This window comes from Acanthaster planci, linkage group LG02 (assembly GCF_054643075.1).
Source record: "Acanthaster planci isolate LZ-2023a linkage group LG02, COTS_SCS, whole genome shotgun sequence".
Classification (NCBI taxonomy): domain Eukaryota; kingdom Metazoa; phylum Echinodermata; class Asteroidea; order Valvatida; family Acanthasteridae; genus Acanthaster; species Acanthaster planci.
Window position 1 is genome coordinate 22,407,532 of NC_141778.1, and position 22,596 is coordinate 22,430,127.

The following is a 22,596-nucleotide window of genomic DNA, read 5'->3' on the forward strand; positions in this document are numbered from 1 at the left end:
AATGAATAATTGGCATGAATTACTTGCCTCTGTAAAATAAAGTTGTTAAATAATGTTCCCTAACCCTGGCAAATTACACACAAAATCAACATTCTGCTTTCAGAAGATGGCCAAGTAATTGGGGTTTTAGTGTTTGGAACTATGAGGGACTCGTAACTTAGAACATATAGAATTATCTCCAACGTAATGTATAACATATATTTACGATCAACTTTCATCAACGACGCCCTTTAAAACTCCTTGGTTTTGTAAACATTGTGATACCCGTTAATTAAGACGAGTACCTGTACTCTAACACGTATACTCCACAAAATGCAGTTGGAGGAGGTCTGTCTATAGCTTTTTCAAGATGGCAGCCTCCATCGTTTCGAAACGTGTGCCACACTTTCGCAAGTTTAATCATCCACCCAAGGCCTGAAAATGATAGAGGACCTTCTCCCTCCGTCACCAAATTGGTACTGCAGTCAGGCTTGTGACTGTAGTTATGATGGATTGTTTGCATATGCCACAAGAAATTCGATCTTTCTGCTCGATGTTCGAAACAACTCGCCGAGTTACGCGGGATGCTTAACGGGGCATTCGGAGCGGGTGACAGCGGTAAAATTTGGCAGAGAGACCCACGACAGACACCTCTGTGCTACAGCGGGCGACGATGGTTGTGTAAAAGTATGGGATACACGAAATAAGGCTGTTTTAAATGACCATCGGTATCATAACGAGGTAGGTCTGACATGTCTGACATCACTATCAAAATAATTACTACTACTAGGCCTAGTATAGGCCCATGTTTATTGGTGAACGTCTTTGGACAGCACTATCGATTATGTACACAGCCTCATTTTTGTTTTTTTTGCTGGTTCGATTTTAGTGCTTGAGTGCGGCTGTGTTGGTATTTCCCCATGTCTAAAAATAACTGAAATTACATAGAACCCCCTATTCTATGACTTTTCTAGTATTTACATGAAATACATGAGGTTTTGATGATGTAGTTACAAGTTGGCCATTTTATTTTTTCCAGGAAATATTTCCGAAAAACCAGTTGAAATTGACTCCTCTCATCCGGGTCAAGTATCGCATCAGAAAACTTGTCAAAACCTTTGATGATTTTTTTAAAGATGACTTTACACATTTTCTTTTCTGTGATTGTTTGATAGTTTTATTATTTTTTAGTCATTTGTGAAATTTGACATGATTTTATCGATCTGCACATTGTTTTTTTTGGCCTGCAGGATGTGTTCGATCTCAGTTTTATGCCTACTTGTTACAATTTTTGGAATGAATTTCACTGCAATTATGGCAATGAAACTGTCGTTTTGCTTCTGCTTAAATTTAATGGATTTTTCCAAAGTGTATAGATGTGTTGGGAAAAAGAAGCCGTATGTTAATTGTTAGTCATGTGACCTGAATATCGCTTTCTGTTTGGCTTAGAGTCTGTCGTCAGCTCTTCCCAGCTGACTTGTTCTTTGATTTCCAATAGACGAGGATTTTAAGGGAATTATAAAGCCATAATATTTATTTCTTTATTTATTTTTGTAAAGATTTTAAATACTTAGGTTAATCTTTTCTTTTTTTGCTATTTCTATCATGCTGTTTAAAACCTTAAAGAATTTTTGTTTCCATTCTGTATATTCCTATTGCCTGTACAAGACACAATTATGGCCCCAGCTCATGTCTCTTTTTTGCTTTAACTTTCTTATTTTTTGTCAGAGGGGGGTTGCCTGTTCCCTCAAAGTATCCCCCAACACCAGGGATAACATTATTGCAAATCAAAGGTTTTGGAGAAAACTGAGCCAAAAAGAAATTCATGTAATGTGCAGGAACCCCTTTCATCTCAGAATGCAACCTTTTCGTTCATTTGAAATTATACAGACTTACATGTACAACACTGAAGGTTGGACCAAAATGGTCCGCAATGGTTAAGGTTTAGTGCAGACTGAAAAATACCAAGAAAAGATTCTGCCGCTGATACATGTTGATTACATGGTTTGGAATGTTCCTTGCCACATAACAGAAAAAAGGGGCTTTCATTGTTTATACTAAGCTTTGCCGTATTCACACTGCATTCTCAGTGTGGTCAGAGAGTTCCCCCAAAATTACAAACTTGCTTGGGTGGGATTCTAGTGCAGAATTAGTTATATTCTTACTGCTTGGTTTGTCAATCTCATTGTGATTTCTGACAGAATAAAGTGACAGCAGTCCAGTGGTGTGCCTCAACAGTGCCAAACAGTCAAGTCATTTCAGGAGATGAGAAGGGCACCCTCGTCTGGTGGAATCATGCCAGTGGCGGGGGTAAGGAATTCACCCCTGAAAAACGGCACATCTACTGTCTTGCGAGCTGCCCACACAATGGGGAATTTGTTGCCATTGGGTAAGGTTTGTTGAATGTGTTTGACGATAATCCTGATTCTTTTGAAAACAGTCTTCCACTTTGTCTTTAATTTGTTTCGACTTACATTTTTGATTGGAGAAGTGTTGCTTATACGTAACAGCACAGGGGGATGGAGGAATGCCTGATGAGCTGCTGAAGTTCAACTTCTTGTTTCTTTTGCTTGATTTTTTTGGGGGGGCCTGGGAAAGTCTTGTGATTTGGCAAGATACTTGTCCATCAGGTGTCATCGATATTATGACCAAAACAGTCGCCAAGTTTAAAGGGTCATCATTTTTTTCAATCTTATTGCAAAACTGAAAGTCATACTACGTTTAGTTTTCATGGTTATGGCCCCACAAACAGCTACAAAACAGGTCTGGTGCTGATCGTGGACATCAGCGGCAAAGGGCAAATACTTCAGAGATTGAGAGGTCATGATGAGGAGGTCCACTCTGTCTGCTGGTCCCCAGGACTTGGGGAGGACATCCCTCTTCGCAAACCCAAACAAGACGGAGACAAAGCCGAATGCCAAGTTGTCCCTACTGGCTCGCCTCCTGATGATTTTCCCATGGCGACTGCATCAGCCTTTCCATCGACACTGAGAGAGCGAGGTTGCCTGCTTGTCTCGGGGAGCCGGGATCGCACCCTCAAAGTCTGGAACACCACCCAGGGGAAGGCAGTGCTGACCCTGGCCCTGCCCCCACGGGGAGGCGTGCACCGCACAAGGGATCGGAGCGATGACGGAGGAAAGGCAAAGGTGTGGGTGGGTCTGTGCTGGCCATCTGACAAGCCCAGGGAATTTCTTTCAAGTTCTTACGGGTGAGCAACAATTGAAAAAAATGTGCACATTGCAAAAATGTCCGCAATAAATGTTTGTTTGGTCTGGGTTGGAATGCATGTACGTGTATGACATTATTAGTTGGTATTGGTGTGCTTTTTTGCCATGGTCTTTACCAGTTTGCATCGTCTGATATTTACACTGTCACATTTCTCTACTTCTTGAATGCTTTAGTTTAAAGAGGCTTCAAGGAGAAATATTGAGTCACTGATACATGTGATAGATCCCTGATTTTCTTTTGCTTCCAGAGGAGATCTTATTTTGTGGGACTTGTGCAAACCTGGAAAGCAGAAGTGGGAATACATTGGCATGGACAATCATAATACTGCATCTCACAATAGGATCATATTCAACATATCAAGCATTCCACACTGTCCTGATATGTTCATCACCACATCGATGGACAGACAGGTAAGGCAGTGGTTTATCTGCATAACTTGCAAGTGGTAAACACCACACAAACAACATGATCATTGTATTGTTTGTATCATTCAGTTTATCAGGTGTTGATCAGGTTTGACCGCTAACCAGTCAACTGGTGGTGGATATGTGAGTACCAGTCAAATGTTACCTCAAAATATTATGGTACTGGTGCTTTGCTTTAAGTTAGATTTGCAAGGCAAACAATATGATCAACCTAAGGTTGCCTGTAATAGCCCTGCCATTGTCAACTTCAGTGCATTCAGTGATTTTCTATTTAACTTGTGTTAACATAACCATGGTTCATGATCAAACTTGAGTGGTATTGCACCTCTCAAAATTTGAACTAAATCAGTTTTTTAAAACATTTTACGCAAGTTTTGACGTGTTTGTTTTTCAGATCATATGCTGGAACAGAAAGACACTCAAGATGGTTTGGTTAATCCCCACCCTAGGGGGATTCGTCTACACTCTGTCAGCTTGTTCTGTAGATCCAGGTTGCCTGGCACTGGGAGTGGGGGACAACATGATCAGGGTGTGGAACTCTTCGTCCCCAGGGAGGGGGAAGACTATCAGCATCCTGTGGCAGGGAATCAAATCAAAGGTCACAGCGGTAGGTTTGAATGTCCGTCTGAAACGTTACATGGTTTAGCCTTAGGACAGGTTCAGACTTGATGCAGAGGTAAACTCCATCCTAAAACTGACTTCACATAAGCACTGGCAGTGAAATTTGCATTCAACATTCCATTCAACACTAGCGAATTCACACCACTGGCCTTTAAACTCAAGATAACTTTCAACTACTTCAGCGCCATTTAAAATCTACATAGGAGATCTGGTGATAGCATGTCCTCTGAGTACTTATCTGCATTGCATTGGGAATCCTGGATGTTAGATCTACAGGTGCGGTAGACATATCTAGGGCACGGGACTGCAATTGTTGATGGAATTAATGACCACCTGAAGCTTTATAAATGAGGTCTGCGCTTTAACCTGTCCTTGAATTATATTAATGAGTGTGGGATGCAACAGAAACTTTGCCTAAATGCTTAAAATGTGATTTTTCAGACAGTCAAGAACACAACATTCTCGTCCCATGGTATGCTACATGTAGGGTAGGGTTACACAGTTCCAAATGGCTACTTGCCTGGATAGAATCAATTCTTGGATAGTGTATGGCTTCTTTGACTGTCGCGGCTGCATGTATGCGTGCCTTTGATGAGGTATCGCGAATGAGATGTAGCTGAAAAGTCAAGTTGCTAAAACCCTGTCAAAACCTTAGATGGATAATCATTTGAGGGCATGTGAAAATTCTGTATCTGTGTTGTCCCCCCTGTAGCTGTCTTGGCACCCAGAGAGAGATAATTGTCTGGCATACGGAACTGATGATGGCCGCGTAGGCATCTACAGTACCTTCACGCAGGGGTAGGCCGGTAGCACTTGTTAACTGTTTTTTTCACAGTTGGTTTTGACTGCACTACGTAAATTATGCCTGATGGCTGTTTCATGGACACTCACTCAGTACTTCATGCCACTGTGATGAACCAACATTTCTTTCTCCAAGGCAATGGCATTGTGGTTCCTATTATCCCTATCCACTGTGATGATGCTGCCACGATATGCAGAATTTCAGTCCTCTCAGTTTTGTTCTGAAGTTGTTTGCAGTCAGCAGACTTGACATTGTTATCCCTTCTTTTGCTTTGAGCAGACTGCTTTAGTTTAGAAATGGGAAATGGAAGACACCTGTAGGAAATAGGTCTTGTCAAGCATGGCACCCCTTTTAAATGCAGTGTAATCAAGAATCTTTTGTGTTGTCACTTACCCCCACTTTTTGTTTGAATTCCAGTAAAGGGCCTGCTCTGTCAAGCACGTTCCACAAGAAGACAGTTTACTCCCTGAGCTGGGGTCCACACTGTCTAGCCAAAGGTATACAAGATCTGTTTAGTGTAACTTTTGAATGCTTATATCATCATCGGTAGTAAACACGCTGATAAAAATAAATTGATCAGTTTGGTATATTGTGCATATAAATTCAAATATGGTTAGACAGTTTACCTCTTCTCATGTTCATTCTATACTAAATGTAGTTACTGGCATACAAGTTTGTGTCATATTTGAGTGTCATATTTGTTGAATGACTTTACAAAGCAGTCCTGTTTATGTCTGGATACTCGTTTTTATTCCAGAGGGAGTATCCGGCTATTGCCTGTACAGCTGTGGTGGTGATGGCATGATATATCAACATGACCCAACCAAACTCGGGGAGGATGCCACAAACTTCAACAGCCTCATTCGCTCAGCCAATCAAATTTCGGTATGTCATTGCTTCATTATTTGAACAGTACATATACAATTCATGAACAGCATATATATACACACAATGTAGGCCTTGTTCAGGTTGGTACTTTTGTCAGAAGAAAAATTAATGCTATTTATAACAATGTCCCAGATGAAAAGTCCCTGAAATACTTTCAGTTTTAGACTAAAAGAAGTACTACAAGGAATATTTCTTGTTCATCGTTAGATCTGTTTCTTTGTGGGTTTTAACAGAACTTTCATCATAATGGGTTTGAATCATTTTTTCCATTTCTTGGTGTAGTACATGCTTCCCTTACGTACTGACGTGTCTTGGAGAGATGATGGAAGAGCAGTTGCCATAGGAAATGAGGATGGGTGCGTATTATACACAAGTACACTTTATAACCTCATTTGACAATTCTATTGCATGTTGGTCTGTTTATTGCTGAGAGATAAAAAGGCCACAACAGATAGCGCATGGCTGAGCGCGGTTTTGATTCTTTTGATTTTTGATTTTTTTGAAACATGCTAGAACAGCTTCAAGTTTGATGGTCCTCTACATAGTTACTGCTTGAGATTATGCCACTAACTGAATGCCATGTAGACAATGTTGATAGTCTTATTAAATAATGACCTGGACGAATGATAAAGAAAAATATGTATCATTGTTCATAGTTTCCAAAGAAGATGTGTGGAACATTTAGCAGCCAAGGTGTTTTAAGGGTTTAGACTCACAATCCTTCATCTGTCAAAGGATTGAGAATTGTTCAGGTTAAGATACTGTAGTATTGTGCTTGAGCTGTTTGGGCTTTGTTAGGTTTTTATTTTTCGTCTTTTTTTTTGGCACATCATCAAATTAGGCTAAGAGACAAACAGGATATGAATATGTGTATCTCTGCGTCCATATTTCAGGTCTATTGAGATCGTGGCCTGCCCAAGTCTGTTGCTGCTGTGCACCATCCGAGTCCACCACAAGCTCATCAACTGCCTGGAGTGGTACCCAACCCACAGCCAGTCAGAAGCCAGCGTACAGGTTCCTAGCCAATCCGCAGGCATATTGGAAGATGGTTCGAGTGGCACTGGCCAATCAGGGAAGAGGTGGTGGCTGGCTTCTGGCTCCAATGAGCCACAAGTCCAGGTTCATGATCTGATATCTGTGCTAGGTAAAGGCGGAAAACAACAGGCCATGTCTGAAATGGGCACCCAGAGCTATGGCTATTTGTACTGTCAGCATGTTGCCCACCTGTTTGCATAGTGAGGAAACCTACATGTAGACCTGTCCCGTAGACACAAGATTTGGATTTGGCCAGGCACTACCCAATATTTTAGAAAAAGCCTTTCGTCTGCATTAAGACTTGTTGAGGGTTGTTTGAGGTTAGTGACAGTTAGTGACATTCCGTCAGTTTTTATGCTGATGAATTTGTCCGGAGATTAGGAGTCACTGGAATACGCTGTGTTCTTGAAGAAATTCCTGTATCATTGATGTGCACAGCAAATGGCTTACATAAATTCATTCCAATATAGGTGGAACACATTGACCAGTCACAGTGCTTGAATCTGTCGACCCAGTGCGTGTTTGGAAAGGGTCGAGAGATTTCGGGCGTTGTGATTGGCCAACGTGTTGTAAACTCTTGCAGGCGCACTATTATGAATTGCACATATGAACTTAATTTTGATTTGGAAAATAACAGCATGGTCATTTTCTTGGCTTTGCTGTTTTAGGAGAAATTGAACCAGTCCAACTGAAAACGCCTGTGACTGGATCATTCCGCACTCTGAATGGCCATACCCTAAGAATCACAGCATTATCATGGAGTCCACATGGTGATGGGCGCCTTGTGTCTGCTTCTTACGATGGTACAGCTCAGGTCAGTGCGTGCATGGAGTGCTGAAGTGTGACGTCATTTTGAACCAGGAAGTATAGTGCAAACGAATAGAGTACCCGTGCATGTTGGTTCTTGCCCTAATGCCCTTTATATCCATTATTGTACCTGCTGTGTATTCACTTCGGTACTCTATAACATGGAGACAAAGCATAAATGACCTCACATTTCACCATGAATTAAAGAGACTTGGTATTTCTACACCATAGGGAAGATTGCACGAAAGATTTCGTGTGGAAATGTCAACATGGATGCACAATTCCAAGTTGTTTTCTCTTAATATGTACATGCAGTTGCCAGGTTTATTTCATTTCTGAAAATAACCTGACCTCACTGCAGCAATTAATAATGAACCTCTACTTTGTGGCATCACTATAAAGGCAATCGGATCATTTGAATGGATGTTTACTGTAGAAAAAGTTTATTGTTCTGCTTTGCTCTGAATAACACAGAAGTGTAATTTCGGCTTCAGATAAGGTTATCGCAAGCTAGTTCATATATCAACTTTCCCTGAGTGAGTGCTCGTAACACAAACATTTTGAAACATGTAATAAATTGATTCTCTTTGCAAAACTCTGCAACTTTTCAGCGGAATCCGCCTTTCATATTTTTTCTTATTTAATCTCCCAATAAGGTGTGGGACACACTGAAAGGAGAGCCTATTGCCAATTTCCGCGGCCATCTTGGCCGTCTTTTCTCAGTCTCCTGGAGTATCCTAGATCCCGATGTCATCTTCTCGGGTGGTGAGGACTTTTGTCTGTTGAAATGGAGAGTGTCCCAAGTACAGCATACCAGACCACCTGCCCGTAAGTGCTCCATTTTTTTTATGACGAGTGTTTCTTTCTTGCCAATGATGAATGTTTACAATTGGATTCATCATCAGTTCTGAATGAGCTGTTTTGTCTTTTGGGCATTGTTTAAATCTTTCAAAATTATGTATGTTGATTGTATGCCTTAAAAATTTCTAAAAAAAATCAACTACTTTTCCAGACAGCATTTGACCTCACAAAGTATCTCAAACACACATTAGAAGCACTCTGGCCAGATGTGTCTCAGGTACACACAACTCATGTTAACTTCAGAAGAAATCTACCAACGATGAATGGTTGTCTGAGAGGTACCTACATTTTCTTTCTGGTTTTTTGGGTGGGGGATAGTAATTATGGTTTTGAATGTTATTTTTACAGACAAAAGAAACACAGCAGCATTTATGCAACGCAGTGGGAAGAGTAAATCAGCTTCATCTGGTAAGAGCAAAAAGAAAGCAAAATCAGCCAAAGACACGTGCAGCGTGGGCAGCTCATCTCCGGGTTCCTGCACCCCAGAACCAACATCAACTAAGGATGCTCCACCCATCCCCGAGGGACTTCCCCCTGATGGATCCCTTCTGGACCCACCAGTTGATGTGTCAGATCTGCAGCGACTTCTCGAGGAAAAGAGACTTGAGATGCAGAAACTGACTTTGACCGAGGCCTCAGAAGCAGAGGCAAGGCGTCAGCAGACTGAGAATGTGATGAGCAGTGAGCCTACATTTATTGAAGAGAAAGAAGTTACAGAGCTGAAACCTGGAGAGGTTGATGAAGCTGGAGAAAAAGGAAGGGGAGGAGATACAGAAGTGGGTGTGGAATCTGTAGCCCAGACCACAGAGGGCTCAGATGTCACATATAAGAAAGGTAAATTCAATGCAATGTTATTGTTAAGGTTTAATGCTGTCAAGCTCAGGTACACAAAGGCAGTTTCCTTTCAGCTGTCTGTTTTAGAGAGAGAGAGGAAACATCAATCCTTTTAACGCCAAACCCAAGGAGATTCTGTGAGACTCTATATTTCAATGTATTGGGTCAATCTGAAAATATTCTCACAAACAAGTACCTTTTTTCTGTTTAAAACAGTATGTATCATCAGTTCAGAGTTTTGTTGGAATATGCTTGCTTGAAGATGACATTTGACCATTCAAATGGTGTTTTACATAATATGCAGATGGTCGTCGGAAGAAGAAACACAAATCCCTCTTTCCTCTGAGTCGGAGTCAGGACAACAGAGGCAAGCTGTATCATCTAGAGGACTGTGTTACACTGGCACACCATAAATACGGTAAGAACTAACGGCTATAAGAAAGAAAAATTTGTCCTCATTACCATAATGTGCTAAATTTTTACTCATTTGGGCACACGTAATACTACACAGCCATGTCTATTCCGTTTCTTATTTCATTAGCATTTCATTTCATGTGAATAGACCTTAATGATAATGGCATCCTTTTTTTTACACGTGCGTTTTCTTGTCGGGGCCTGATGAATGGTGTTCCACGTCACAGCCACATAAAAGGCACATGGAAATAAAGCGTGGCATTAAATAGGTCTGTTGGAATTTTAATTTTGCTGTAGGTACAGATGATGCAGGGAGACCGTTTACTACAGCCCATCCAGCAGTGGGAGAACAGGTACACTCAACAGATCCCAGCGAGGCTGTATCATCTGCTAGACTCCATCCGGGTGTGGGAGATGCCGTCCATCTTGGCCTGTTTGCTGATAGGAGGGCAGCATTTGCAATGTTCAGAGAGGAAGGTTGGTACTTCAGAGAGGCTTGCTCTGACCTGTGAACCCTGTTCTCAGAACTAAGCTGCCTGCCGCTTTTGTTTTTGTTTTCACAAATTGTTCCATTGCGCTTTTGAACATAATCTGGGAAAAGCAAAGTCAACAGGCATGCTTAATTTGTGATTTCCCTTACATAACTGTGATGATTGTACAAAAATGCCAGAGTTAGATTAAGTACCACTTCAACTGTGATTTAGTTTCACTTTGGTAAGTTGTCGATAGCAAACCCACAGACCGATTAAAGTGTACCCATCTGTACTGATTACTTTTACCTTTTCCAAATTTCTTTTCAAGGTATTTACCACAGTGAAGCTGGTAACCGAGACCAAAGACAGTGTCTGGACATGTGGAAGGGGAATTTAGCTGGCACCCTAGCTCATGCAAGAGAATGCAATCAGCTCAACAGTTTTCTTGTTGCCATGGCACCGTTAGGTAAAAGAAAAACCAAAACATGGCATTAGTTTGAAATAAAGCGATGAGGAAAAGGATTGGCACTGATTGGACTGACTGTCTACACACATACCCATAGCAAACCTATTACAGTTCAGAACAACCCATCTGTAAATTGCAAAACAACAACGTGTTTGTGGTTATGTTGTTGTTTTTGTCATTTTTTCAAGGAAATCTAGTTAACTCATTTTGCACGAGCACACATTCCTGGAAAGCTTGTCTTGTTGATGACCACTCAGAGTTAGATTGACCTGTACCTTCATACAGCATACCAAAACACTTGACGTCAAACTGAATGTTGACCGCGGTTATTAAATGCTTTGCCTGTTACATACATACTATTTTCCTTTTGATGTACATGTTCAAGGTGGTTATGATGTTTGGCTGGAGACAGTTGAGGCCTATGCCCAGCAACTGGAGAGATGTGAGGACTACAGTCAGGCTGCTACCTACTACCTCGCCTGCCACAAGATACATAAAGCTATAGCAGTGCTGCTAGATAACAAACTCTTTAGGTAGGCACAGAGCTATCCCTAGAGAGAGTTGCAACATGAGCGTCTCAATTGTTGACGCTGAAATGGTAGTTTATGCATCAGGGCACATGAAGAATTAACGCACAATAGCTGCTTGCTGCACTGCGCATATAATGAACAGCCAGTTTGGTTCAAGTCTGAAGTTGACATTACTCTACATATGTACAGCTCTGGGTGGGCATTAACCCTGTCTCTCCTGGGCTCCTGAGCTGTGTAGAGTCCTCTTGCATCCTCCAAAACCGTTCCTTTGCAGGAAACCAGTGATGCATTCTGTGTTCACACATTTTCAAGGAACATCAAGCCTTGTGATAAGGAAACAGTGACTGAGGTCTACCTTCCTCAATCCTGCACTTGGATTGCACTTGGCACTTTATAGACAGTTAAGATCAAGGCAATGTACGGATCAAGCAGGGCTGTCAATAATTGGTCTCTCTTTGGTTAAATGAATGATTGGAGTGCTACATCATCACATGTATATTTCAATTGCCACAGAAATCTAGGGCCTAGAAATAACTCCAACAATGTCAGATTATGACTGCTAAAACCTATACTGCTGATAATCATCTGGGCCAGATTTGGCCATCAAAGTTCAATAATGACTTTATAGCACAAGTCGGCCAGCCAAGGACAGGCTGTCTATAGGAAGGCAAATAAGCACTCACAAACCACAACACTTAATCATGTTTTATAACAGTGTCTAAAGCTTTGAATTTGAAATCGTGAGTCTGTTGGATGTCATAATGATTTTTACAGAGAAGCTGTGGCATTAGCGTCTGTGAGGCTTTCCCCATTTGATCCTGCTTTCACTGAGGTATACAGAGCCTGGGCAAGTCACCTGGATGCTGAGGGCAGCTACGGCCAAGCTGCAAAGTGGTAAGAGCCAGGCCAACATCAGAATATAGAGAACTGACGTTGAGCAGTGCAATCATAGTTATAAACCTGCATCAGTGTAAACTGACCGATATCCTAACATGAAGAGACCAAGGAAAACCACAGTGATAGACTTGTCAACGAACATTTTGACTTACAGCAGTGTTAGACACTTGTTGCCTGCAATACTTAGTCATTTTCAGCATTGGTATCTATCAAGTTTTTGTCTTGAGAATAAAATCCCTTCTACGTAGCGCAGCACATTACATTGTTTGACTTTTGATTGTCTTTATGTCCATCTGTTTCCCTTTGAAGTTACCTGACAATCAACCAACCTACTGATGCAGTGATGTTGCTCGCCAGAAAGAGTGACATCCTGTCTCTCTCTGCCGCTTTGCGTGTGGCTTGTATCACTCACCTAGGTGACCTGACTATCGGTTTGATGGTCAGATACTTGCATGAGTGTCTCATGGCTGGTGATTGGCTAGAAGCACAAACGGTGTTAGCCAATCATAAAAGTGTTTTAGTAAGTGACCTATTTCTTTGCATTTAAGGTTCTGTATATTTAAGTATGCTCAGTTTATGTTAACCAAATAGGTTTGAGTTTGTGTAACAGTTGGATTTGGTAGAGTTGGAATGAGAAGAATTTGACCGTGATCCATGATTTTATAGATTACTGTCATTGTTAAAAAGTCTTAGTGGCATAAAGTACCTAAGTGTGATGTCATGTTGAACCAGGAAGTATAGTGCAAACGAATGGAGGAATGTACTCATGTTGGTTGACATGCTGGTTCTCTCACTAATGCCTTTTACACACATAATCATGCACATGATGTTTTCACTTTGGTACTACGTACTCTGATGTTTGGGCTGGTCAGGCTTGTCATGTCTTTGAACATGTTAGTAAACGTCACATATGAATTTTCTTGAGAGGTGGGTTTGCAATTGATCAACCATAAATTCCTTTCGTCGGTCTTGTGTACACAATAATACCTGTTAACGAGGTTATCTCAAGCTGTAGTTATTTGGTACTGCTCTTCCCAGGCAGGGAGCTTAATTGCGGCTCTGCACGAAGTCATCGTCACAACACTAACACATCAAAAGCTCATACTACGGGATCTGTTTGAGGAACCAAAGACCAATCCCTGGATTCAGGGGATGTTCCGAGATGAGACAAACAGTGAGTAAAGGCTCAACAGTTCAAGAGCATGGAGAGTGGATAACACGTGGCAAACGCGAATGGTGCTTTTAAAGAAGGTCAGAAGATTAGAAAAAAGATTGTAGGATTTTTAAGTTTCTTGGCATATGTGCTTAATTTGATTTTAGACATGGATGACTTGTCGGGATGGACTGTTCCTCTTTTTGAAGGAGCTACACCCCTTCTTGCTGCTGTGCAGCATTGGTTCCTACAATGCCACATGGACCAAACAGATAAAGACCTTGTCCAACGTCTATATGATGAAGTTGTCAGCATCCGACAACAGAATACTCAACATTTGCCAACAAAGCAGGTATCAAAAAACTCTAAACATCATTACTGTGAGAAAGAAAAGGGGGCCGGACATTGTAACTGTCATTATGTGCAGTGAGTAACCGTGTATGTTTTAGCTGTCAACTGAGTTTGAAACTAGCCCACAGGCAGCTATATTTTAAAAAATCGTTTTAGCACATCTTGGCTGTTTAGTGACGTATGCATTATCACATCAAAATAGCTTTTTGCATGTATGAAGATTTATTGTGATACACATGTAATACCTGTTCCGTTTTCATAACTGATAAAGTGATAAGTAGGCAAATATGGGCCATTCATAATAGTGCGCCTCCAAGAGTTTGCAATGCGTTTTCCAATCACAATACCCGAAATCTGTCGACTGTTTCTAACGCGTATTGGGTTGACAGATTTCGTGCATTATGATTGGCCAGTGCATTGCAAAGTCTTGGAGGCACACTATCGTGAAACCCAGCATTCCCTTTGAACAGTTACTACTGGTATTTAAAACTACTGTGAATTTCATACGCAGCTTCTTATCGAGTTGGCATTTGAGCTTACCCTGGGTCAGCTGTCACTCTTGATGGCAGGGGAGTCTGAGACGGTCCCTCATTGGTTGCAGGCCGTGGTCATGTGTCATGATGCAGGGGATGTGGACATGGCTAGAGGAGTGCTATCTCTTGTTCTACCTGAAGGTAAAGATCGGGCCTTTGCTTGTCCCAACTGCCCGTTAGTGTTGGGATACACCAATCTTTTTTGACAAAACTTTTTGTGAAGGAAGTGCGGTAGTTACTTGCTGCCCTGTATCTATGCATGTACATTAAACATGCCTTGCAGATATGAGAGTGTTGACCCTTGTTATTATTTAGATGAAGTCCTTCCAGTGAGGCTACAAGGAACTACATCCTGCAGCCTGGAGAAATTAACCCATCTCCGCTGTAAGGGCTGTGGAGACAAGCAAACGTCAGGCCCATTTACTATTCTTCCCTCTGGCATTTGAAACCTTAAACATTACTTCTATTTAGACTTAAAAATAACTGTTTTCTCACAAGACTTCTGTATCTTATTGGACAAGCCATGAGAGCAATTCACCAAGGTATTTTTGGGTAGCTTTACTGTAGATAATTACATATTGATTGTATAATAAGAAAGGAAAATAAAATGGATGTTAACCTTATTCTGAAGTTTTCCCTGTTGGGTACCTTTGTGATTGCATAGGCATTTATTCCATCATGAAACTACACAACAGTGCCGCTGTCACGAGTCTGTATGCATACTACCTCTTCACTGTTCTGTACTCCCTGTGGTGGGAGGTTGGCTGTGAGACAACACCCTCCAAGAATCCTGAACTGCTGGTGAGTAAAGCTGGTGTGCCACGAGATACTCAAAGAGGAATAGAGACAAACAGCGACACTGCCAACATAATTGCAAGAAGAACAGAAGCAACAGAATCACACTTGGAGGGTACAAGTGGCACAGTGTCACGAGTGATGGCGACTGAAAGAGCTTCAGAATTGGTGGAAAATCCTGGCCAACCTATTGCAGACTTCACTGGGAGTGTCAGTGAGACGCAAGCACAAATCACATTTGACCAGCATGATCTTTTTACGACATTGACTGATTGTACAAACCAAAGTGTGGAGTCATATGCAGCCAGTGCCAGCATTGTCACTGCTCCTTCATGTTCCAACATGTCAAAAGATGTCAACCAAGGGCATGATGCGACTCGCAGCCAGTTCGAAGAAAGGCTGGTTCCAAAACTAGAGACTATCTCCAAGGCTTTGTTGTCGGAGCCTCACGCAAAAGTGAGAAGCCTGAAGGGCAGCATAAGATGCATCCAGAAGGCGGTGGAGAAATTGGTGACCCAGCATGCCACAAAAGGGCAGGAACAGGTCCCTGTTGACCATGACCAGGAGGGCTCTATTGACAAAGATAGGGCTCCTGACAGACCAGACCATGAGGCTGTTGATTGTGGCTTTTATGCCTCCAGAGAGAATGAATCAGCCGTCCCGACTGTCAAAGATGGTGGTGCTTTTGAGCTGAAGGAACGTGCCACATCTCCAGATGTGTGTGCTTTAAGCCAAATTGTTTCTGAGAGCACTGGCAGATTAGTAAACTCATGCTTACCAGAGTCTCTAAACCCCCTTGAGGTGGGTACCAACATTGCATCATCTCGCCAGGACGACGGGACACCAGTTGAAGTGGATATAGCCACTGAAAAACAGTTTGATTCAAACTCTAACGCTGCTGCTAAAGAAACTCATTCAGAGGTAGACAAATATTTGGAAGTCTGTCTACCTAGTAGCTGGGAGGCAGTGATGGCAGATGTCAGGTATATTGATCCAGCATTGACGTATACTGACTTGCTCCACGAGCAAAGCAGGCTCATGCAGGAATTGGAACAACTTGGCAAAAGGGTAATTGTGTGATTCAATAACTATTTTATTGGTAGGCAGGACTGATTGGATGGATGATAAACATTTTTATGACACAGATGTGCAGTACATTTGCAATTGCTTGCTTCAACTGATCAAGTGCCTGTGTTTGCCCACTTCATTGGGTGCACTGTAGAGAGGTTAACAAATGCCATACTTCTGTGAGTTTTCTAATCTAATTCTCCTTTTCCTTGATGAATATGCATATCAGTGTCCATTCCCAGACTCAGTCGAGTCTGCCATGGTGCTGGTACATGTCTGCCGTGCCGCACGCCTCAAGAGGAATCTCTCAAAAGCAGATCAGCAGGAGCTGAAGACACTTGAGAAGGAAGCCATCACATGGGGACTGGAGCACAGTTGGCTGACCTTCCAAAGGAAACTGTTCATTAAGCATCTTGCAAATTTAGTTTTAGAACAACCCAACAGTGCTTTGTAAGGAGCCGGAAGTATAGATCTTTATCGTGATGCCGCCTTTTTTGTGTTGCTCCTGAATGCCAAATGACAAAAGTAGTACATCTTTACATACCTATAAAAGGAACCAAATAAGTTTTTCTTCCAGCTTCAGTTTGGTCACAATACTTTCAATAGTAGAAAAACAAGATGGCTGCTCCCTGATAAAGTTCTACAAGGCTAGTTGCCGTATCGATAACACATATGCAGAGTGTATGCAAGTATAGTGCCTGTCTTGCGTTGAACTGTGGGAATAACCCTGTCATGGATACGTTTTAGTTTTCCATTTAATCAGTCTACTGCCAACTCATTTAGGCTTATGCAGTGTATGCACAGATGATCGGGGAAGTTGAGCCCAACTGAATATTATTAGGTTGTTGGAAGTATTTCCAAGTGAAAATGTTTTCTTTACTGTTTAGGCTTCATCCGTGACTTATTTGCGATGTGAAACCGAGGCTTTAAGGGACCATAACCTACTGTAATGCTGTAGCTCAAACACTTAGTATCGGTTATTAATGTGTGGGGGGGACTGGGAGCTTGAATCTTGCAGTTCAAACCCTTCCGAGGACAAAATCTGCTCACAAAATCATGTCAAAGTACAAAGAAATATGTCTCTCAGTTACATAGCAGACTTACTTAGTGCAGGCTTAAATCGCAAATTTTTATGGAAACTGCTTTTGCGCATTGACCAAAAGGAAGGTAAACTTCATTTGGAAACACTGCACAAATCACCGTGACAAGAATATGACACTTCTTGGCCACTGGTATTTTTCAAGCAGGAACACATTCAAGAACTGCACAGGACACAAAGTAATATGATCCAGAATGTAGCATAAGGCTTCTTTATAAATGAACAACAGTGAATATGGCTTTCATACAAAATAGTATACCTTAAAACGGGGCCTGTTCTCTTTGGTTTCCATCAAACTCATTCTCCATTTCTAATTGTTTCAAAAGCGAATTTAATGTTTGGGCCTCAAGAAGAAAATTTACACCAGCACTGGGAAATAAACCCAGGGTTCAAAGAAGGCTTACGTGCCAACTTTTTAAAAATCATCGCATAAGGTCTTACTGATGTGGACCACAAGTCCTCCAAATGATTAACCCTAACAGTCCTCAATCCTTCACCTGTTGGAGGACTGAGGACTGTTAGGGTTAACCTCTTCCCCCCATTACTTCTTTCTGAAGTTTAAGGCTCGTTATGAAGCAAATCATAAGGTAATGTATTTATTTTTGAACTCCATTTTTTATTTTAACTTTGGAAGTTGCTCTACTAGATCATCCAGAACACTTCAACAATGACACATGAATGATCGCTGTATTGGAGAGCAAAAATTAGAGTAAATATTGGTTGAGCCTTTTGTAATTGTTTCTAGGGTAAGTTCAGATCACACACTTCTGGCTGCCTGAAAGGATATGAGCACAGTGTGCCAATATGACAAAAAAGGTGTTAACAAAAGCTGTGAAATACTTAATACTTTCTAGAAGGCTAGGCTTGATATAAAAATTATACAAAATGTTTCTGGAAACTTCACATCTGATATGTTTTTGAAAGAAAAACCAGTAAGTAAAAGTTATTCTTCAGAATAGAAAAATCAAGGTTACAGAAGTACAGAGACAAGTCAGACCCTTTATTAAAATTTAATGCTGGTTAATTTTGCATTAGTAACACATTAGTAGCATTTTTTCTGATAATGACCTGCACTATCCACACATATTCACATGTGCAGGAAGGTTTTACAGAGTTATGAGTTCAGGTTCTTTCACAGCTGAAGTTTAATTGCATTCTGAGTAACTTTGAGGCTTGATTTTCTGTTGCATAAAAACAAACACTTTCGGTGGATACTCTCAGGAAAGGGTATCGGGAGAAAGCAGTGAGTTGTCCACATTTATTGAGAAATCACCGTTGATTTTTTATACACATAGTTTTTTCCTGTTTTGTCTACTTTCTAATGGTTATTACATCCCCCTTTTGAATGTTACAATTTCACATTCAGTTTGCCTCTCCCTGTTGCAACTTTGCTTTTTTTAGCTGTTCATTATTCATTCACATGTCATTGGAAATAAAACATGCTTTGCGCCAGCTTGGGTATAGTGTTTTCTTCAAGTAACATTTTTTGCTTGTACATGTCAGTTACGTCTCACTCTCTTGAGCCATGTTGGAGGTTTTAAGACTGTTCAGAGTACAAGGGGAAAGGAAAACCACATATGTACATCGGTGAGATAAAAATAAAGCTTTTTATTGTTTATAACACTGGATAAACAAAGTCAACATTTGTTGGCATTAAAATCAATACTTGCTGACCCTGGCTCGGTAGTGGGTGATGTGTCAAGTTTTCTCAACCAAAATTTCATGGGCATTTTGGAGAAAGCAGACCTCCCCCAGGGAATTTGATGCCCACAAACCACTTCACAGGAAACTTTCCACACATCCATACTGCATACGAGCACTTGCTCATCAACGGCCACTACACGAGTCAGGGCACTGCTAGGATTGTCTCAGATTCAGCACACTCGGCGAAGGGTCAGTCCAACATTGTAACAACTCCAATTTACAATCTTGGAGTTAAATCCTGGTGGTACAGAGTACCTAAGTGAATACGTCAGCGCAAGGCATCAGTGCAAGAACCAGCATGCAAACCAACACGCGTACTCCATTCGTGTGCACAGCAATTCCTGGTTTAAAATGACATCACGCTTCGGAACTCTGTAAGAGCAGCAGGGTTACATCAACTACGCGCAGCCTGGGTAAGAATTAGTTTGAGAAAGAGAAGATATTGGAGCACTGAAAACCATTTCCAGTAATTTCAGGTTCACTTCTTACGTCAATCAAGTTTCTGTTCACTCAACTTAATCACACTGATAACCCAATTATCATCGACTACATACATATGAATCGGTTGGTACCCTGTTCTCATCCAATCGCTTACCCCCACAACATCGACTACAGAAGTCAGTACAATCTTTACCTGTTGCTTATGGACAGAAGCTTGGAGATCTCTCCAGGAATTGATGTCATAAGTACTGGTCAACGAACTACAGACGGACAACAACAAAAAAAAAGGGAAAAAAAATTAAATTTCAAGGTAGACTTAAAACCAAACAATACTTGTTCTTTTCTTACATGGTATTTTGTCAACAAATGGAATAATTTGCACCTTCAGTGCTCTCAGTTAGCACCCACAGAGAAATTCCGAGTACCAACCGATTCTGTTCTGGAGTTTCAAATTTTGATTATCTGATAAACATACTGACCTCTCCCCCTGAATATCCATCCGAGGACAGTCCTCAGTAGTCTCTTGTTTTACTACTTACTACATTTTGCCCTTACCCATGAAATAGAAACTAACTCGGCAAAATATACATAACCTAAATGAAAATCACAACTACTGTACACGAATATCTTCGTCTGTCCCTAACGGATGGATTTTCTATGAATTAAAGCACTCTCAGGACTATACACTTTCAGATGTCAACATCGTTACGCCTCAGCATGTCTAACAAATAACTCCTCATGACTCAACTCTATATGCATGTAAATGCGGCTTTAAGTGAAATGTGTTTTGTGCGAATAGATGAGCCCCATAAGGAGAAAGTTCTGGCCAAGCGACCACATAGACAGCCAAGTTGCCGTGATCAGGGATCAAAGTTTGGACCTCCTCCGGAGTAGTTGCCTGTAATCTCTGCCCCACTGAAGTCAAAGCCTGGGTTCTGTTATTAGTAAAAATGGTATTTTTACATTAAACGCGTGATATTTTTTTTTTTTCAGCTTTAACACCTGAATTTTCTCCAAAGTGCTGACCACACCTTTTTTTATTCAGATGTTAAAATATTGTATCTTTGGCTCATTTGCCATTAAAAATAACTGCATCATCACGAACGATAGATTTTGGACATGAAATAAAAAAATTGTGTGCTGGCCAAATGTTTAAAAAGTGCATTCACCAAAGCTTTGGTCATCGGTTCTTTTTAATTTTCTTTTTTTTAAACAATTTTTACTTGAAGGGCTGAGGAGAAGAGAGATGGGTTGGGAAGGCGCAGGGGGGAATTTGATGACATCTTAGTCCAACCATACCTCATGCTGAAATCTTTGCAAGGTGAGTTTCTTTTCCATCTTGTCGTAGGTGAAAGGGTCAGCCACGTACTGGTCCTTCAACAAGCTCCGCCAACAGTTCTCCGCTGACCGCTTGGACTTGGTGAGGACAATCTGGACCAGTTTGTTGTCTTCTTAACATTTAGAAAAAAAAGTTCAAAACAAGAGTTGTATGTATTTAGTGAAAGAATTTGGCCTGTACGTTTCATTACCACAGCAACTACAAATTTACATGCACTTCCTTAATCTTTATTATTGGTCTTCTTAACGGGTTCTGGCCCCTGTAGTTCTAAAAAGAGTTTTATTCTGAAGGGGAATCCCATTCCATTTACAATGACCAAGTTTCCTGTTCCTTTGAGATTAAAGCTTATGTTTTTAGGCTTACCAAGTGTCCAGGTGCATTCATCAGATATTACTGCTTCATAAAGTTCACCCTGAAGGGGAAGGAATTGAAAATAAGATCACAACAATGTTATCAGTTTCAGCACAACGTTGTCATCTTTGAAGTCAACCACACTCACAATGGTACTGCCCATTAGAAACAGAGGGCTCCTTCAAAGAGCTTTCTGATTGGGCTAAGGTTACCGGTAGAAAGTTCAGAGGTTATACTTAATATTAGGAAAGAGTATATCTCACAATCAGAGAAAATCAGGGGTTTTGGGAAGGGGGGAGTTCTCGTGAAGGCAAACCATCGCACCAAATACCTTTCACTCTGACAAGGTTGAGTAAAAATTCTCAGAAACCTTTACTAAAACACTGAGCACTAAAGACATGTACATAACACACCTTAAAGACATTTTTGCCCTTAACCGTGCAGCTCAGGTGCTTGGGGTCAAAGTTCACCGTCACCATCTTGCCCTTTGTTCCCTCTTGCACATTCACCTCTACAAACACCTCCTCCATGGTCTGATACCACTGACCCCAGGGGGTCTGGCAAGGGACAATTCCACTCTTCTCATCAAAATGTGCCATGGTAATGCACCATTTTCAGAAGTCTGGGGAAAATGCTCTGTTCAAGTGGTGCTGCCCTCTACCAGGCTCTAGCTGAAAACAGGAAAGCACTGCAGACTTTCTTTGAATATCTACATGTAAAACTGAAAAAGATATATTGTTAATATACAGTGTTGTCTGATTTCAAGCAATCCTATTTGGCCTAATTTTAGGCCATTAGGCTCTACTTATGCTGTGCTGATTCTTAGTGTCTGATGGTTTGAAATTTCTGAAAAAAGAAAAATTTGTTCTCTTAGGCCTACAAGTAAATGCTTCCGTTTTTTCTATGCTAAATTTCACTTTTTCAGACATTATCACTTTCTGATGCCTGTACAACATTTTAATGGAAAATTAGTGTTTTTTGCATATGGTACTCTTTCTGAAGCGTGCTCCCAAAGTGGCCACCCTGCCCTCTTTGGAAATACTGAAATGTAGTGTGTACACAACTCAAATGCCCCAGTAAATTTGATTTCAGTGGCTCCCACTGACTAGGCCTACGCTGTTTCAATAATGCGCTATCTAGTGTATTCAAGATCCTCAGCTCAACCTAACCTCTTGCTTACTGCCACTGGCAGAGCAAAGAAATCATGATGCACCTTAAATCTAAGTTCATCAGAATCACCTACATGGCATCAACAAGTCACGAAAAAATTGAAATTTTAACAATCAACAAACTGCTTCAGCTTGTTCGAAATTACGAATGTACACTTTCCCAAGTTCCACGGTACAAAGTGCACGCACGTACATGTACATACTATGTGCATACATGTACAGTTCTAGTTGTACACTGTACATCTCAAATACGTACGCATACGCATTCAGCGAGCGAGAGCGCGCTTGGCAATATCGCGGGCAAATTGCAATGCGCCCTCAAGTGTCCAAACT

The 22,596-nt window shown here is 41.2% G+C and overlaps 2 protein-coding genes across 16 annotated transcripts; one reads left to right on the forward strand and one right to left on the reverse strand.

Moving 5' to 3' along the window:
- The first annotated feature begins 331 nt into the window (after window positions 1-331).
- On the forward strand, window positions 332-18,739 carry LOC110976125 (gem-associated protein 5-like). 3 transcript variants are annotated; one of them, XM_022229146.2, is made up of 24 exons: window positions 332-720; window positions 2,181-2,368; window positions 2,732-3,187; window positions 3,455-3,617; window positions 4,027-4,239; window positions 4,966-5,051; window positions 5,473-5,552; window positions 5,813-5,940; window positions 6,226-6,299; window positions 6,837-7,087; window positions 7,647-7,792; window positions 8,442-8,613; window positions 8,995-9,480; window positions 9,785-9,898; window positions 10,192-10,371; window positions 10,696-10,833; window positions 11,219-11,366; window positions 12,138-12,257; window positions 12,570-12,780; window positions 13,299-13,434; window positions 13,581-13,765; window positions 14,276-14,438; window positions 14,962-16,160; window positions 16,390-18,739. In XM_022229146.2, the coding sequence occupies exons 1-24, from the start codon at window positions 421-423 to the stop codon at window positions 16,612-16,614; spliced, it is 5,562 nt and encodes a 1,853-aa protein (XP_022084838.2). In that variant the 5' UTR covers window positions 332-420; the 3' UTR covers window positions 16,615-18,739. The 3 variants fall into 3 exon arrangements, with proteins under 3 accessions (XP_022084838.2, XP_022084839.2, XP_086989452.1); XM_022229147.2 differs by having other exon boundaries at window positions 10,198-10,371; XM_087133326.1 differs by lacking the exons at window positions 14,962-16,160; window positions 16,390-18,739 and adding an exon at window positions 14,613-14,944.
- nudcd2 (NudC domain containing 2) lies at window positions 17,443-22,535 on the reverse strand. 13 transcript variants are annotated; one of them, XR_015424411.1, is made up of 5 exons: window positions 21,508-22,511; window positions 21,107-21,155; window positions 20,704-20,855; window positions 19,598-20,339; window positions 17,443-19,372 (listed from the first exon to the last, which is right to left on the reverse strand). XR_015424411.1 is itself a non-coding variant. In XM_022229153.2 (5 exons), the coding sequence occupies exons 2-5, from the start codon at window positions 21,691-21,693 to the stop codon at window positions 20,265-20,267; spliced, it is 462 nt and encodes a 153-aa protein (XP_022084845.2). In that variant the 5' UTR covers window positions 21,694-21,815; window positions 22,520-22,535; the 3' UTR covers window positions 17,443-20,264. The 13 variants fall into 13 exon arrangements, 12 of the variants coding, with proteins under 12 accessions (XP_022084845.2, XP_022084846.2, XP_086989458.1 ...); XM_022229153.2 differs by adding an exon at window positions 22,520-22,535 and having other exon boundaries at window positions 17,443-20,339; window positions 21,508-21,815; XM_022229154.2 differs by having other exon boundaries at window positions 17,443-20,339; window positions 21,508-21,815; window positions 22,467-22,520.
- Between the last annotated feature and the right edge of the window lie 61 nt (window positions 22,536-22,596).

Coding starts and splice junctions, on each gene's coding strand:
- nudcd2 (XM_022229153.2), bottom strand. CDS start 21,693: ATGGCACATTTTGATGAGAAGAGTGGAATTGTCCCTTGCCAGACCCCC. Junction 20,856..21,106: donor TGAATGCACCTGGACACTTG/GTAAGCCTAAAA, acceptor CTAAATGTTAAG/AAGACAACAAACTGGTCCAG. Junction 20,340..20,703: donor TGCAAAGATTTCAGCATGAG/GTATGGTTGGAC, acceptor TACTAATAACAG/AACCCAGGCTTTGACTTCAG.
- LOC110976125 (XM_022229146.2), top strand. CDS start 421: ATGATAGAGGACCTTCTCCCTCCGTCACCAAATTGGTACTGCAGTCAG. Junction 4,240..4,965: donor TCAAATCAAAGGTCACAGCG/GTAGGTTTGAAT, acceptor TCCCCCCTGTAG/CTGTCTTGGCACCCAGAGAG. Junction 16,161..16,389: donor TGGAACAACTTGGCAAAAGG/GTAATTGTGTGA, acceptor TATGCATATCAG/TGTCCATTCCCAGACTCAGT.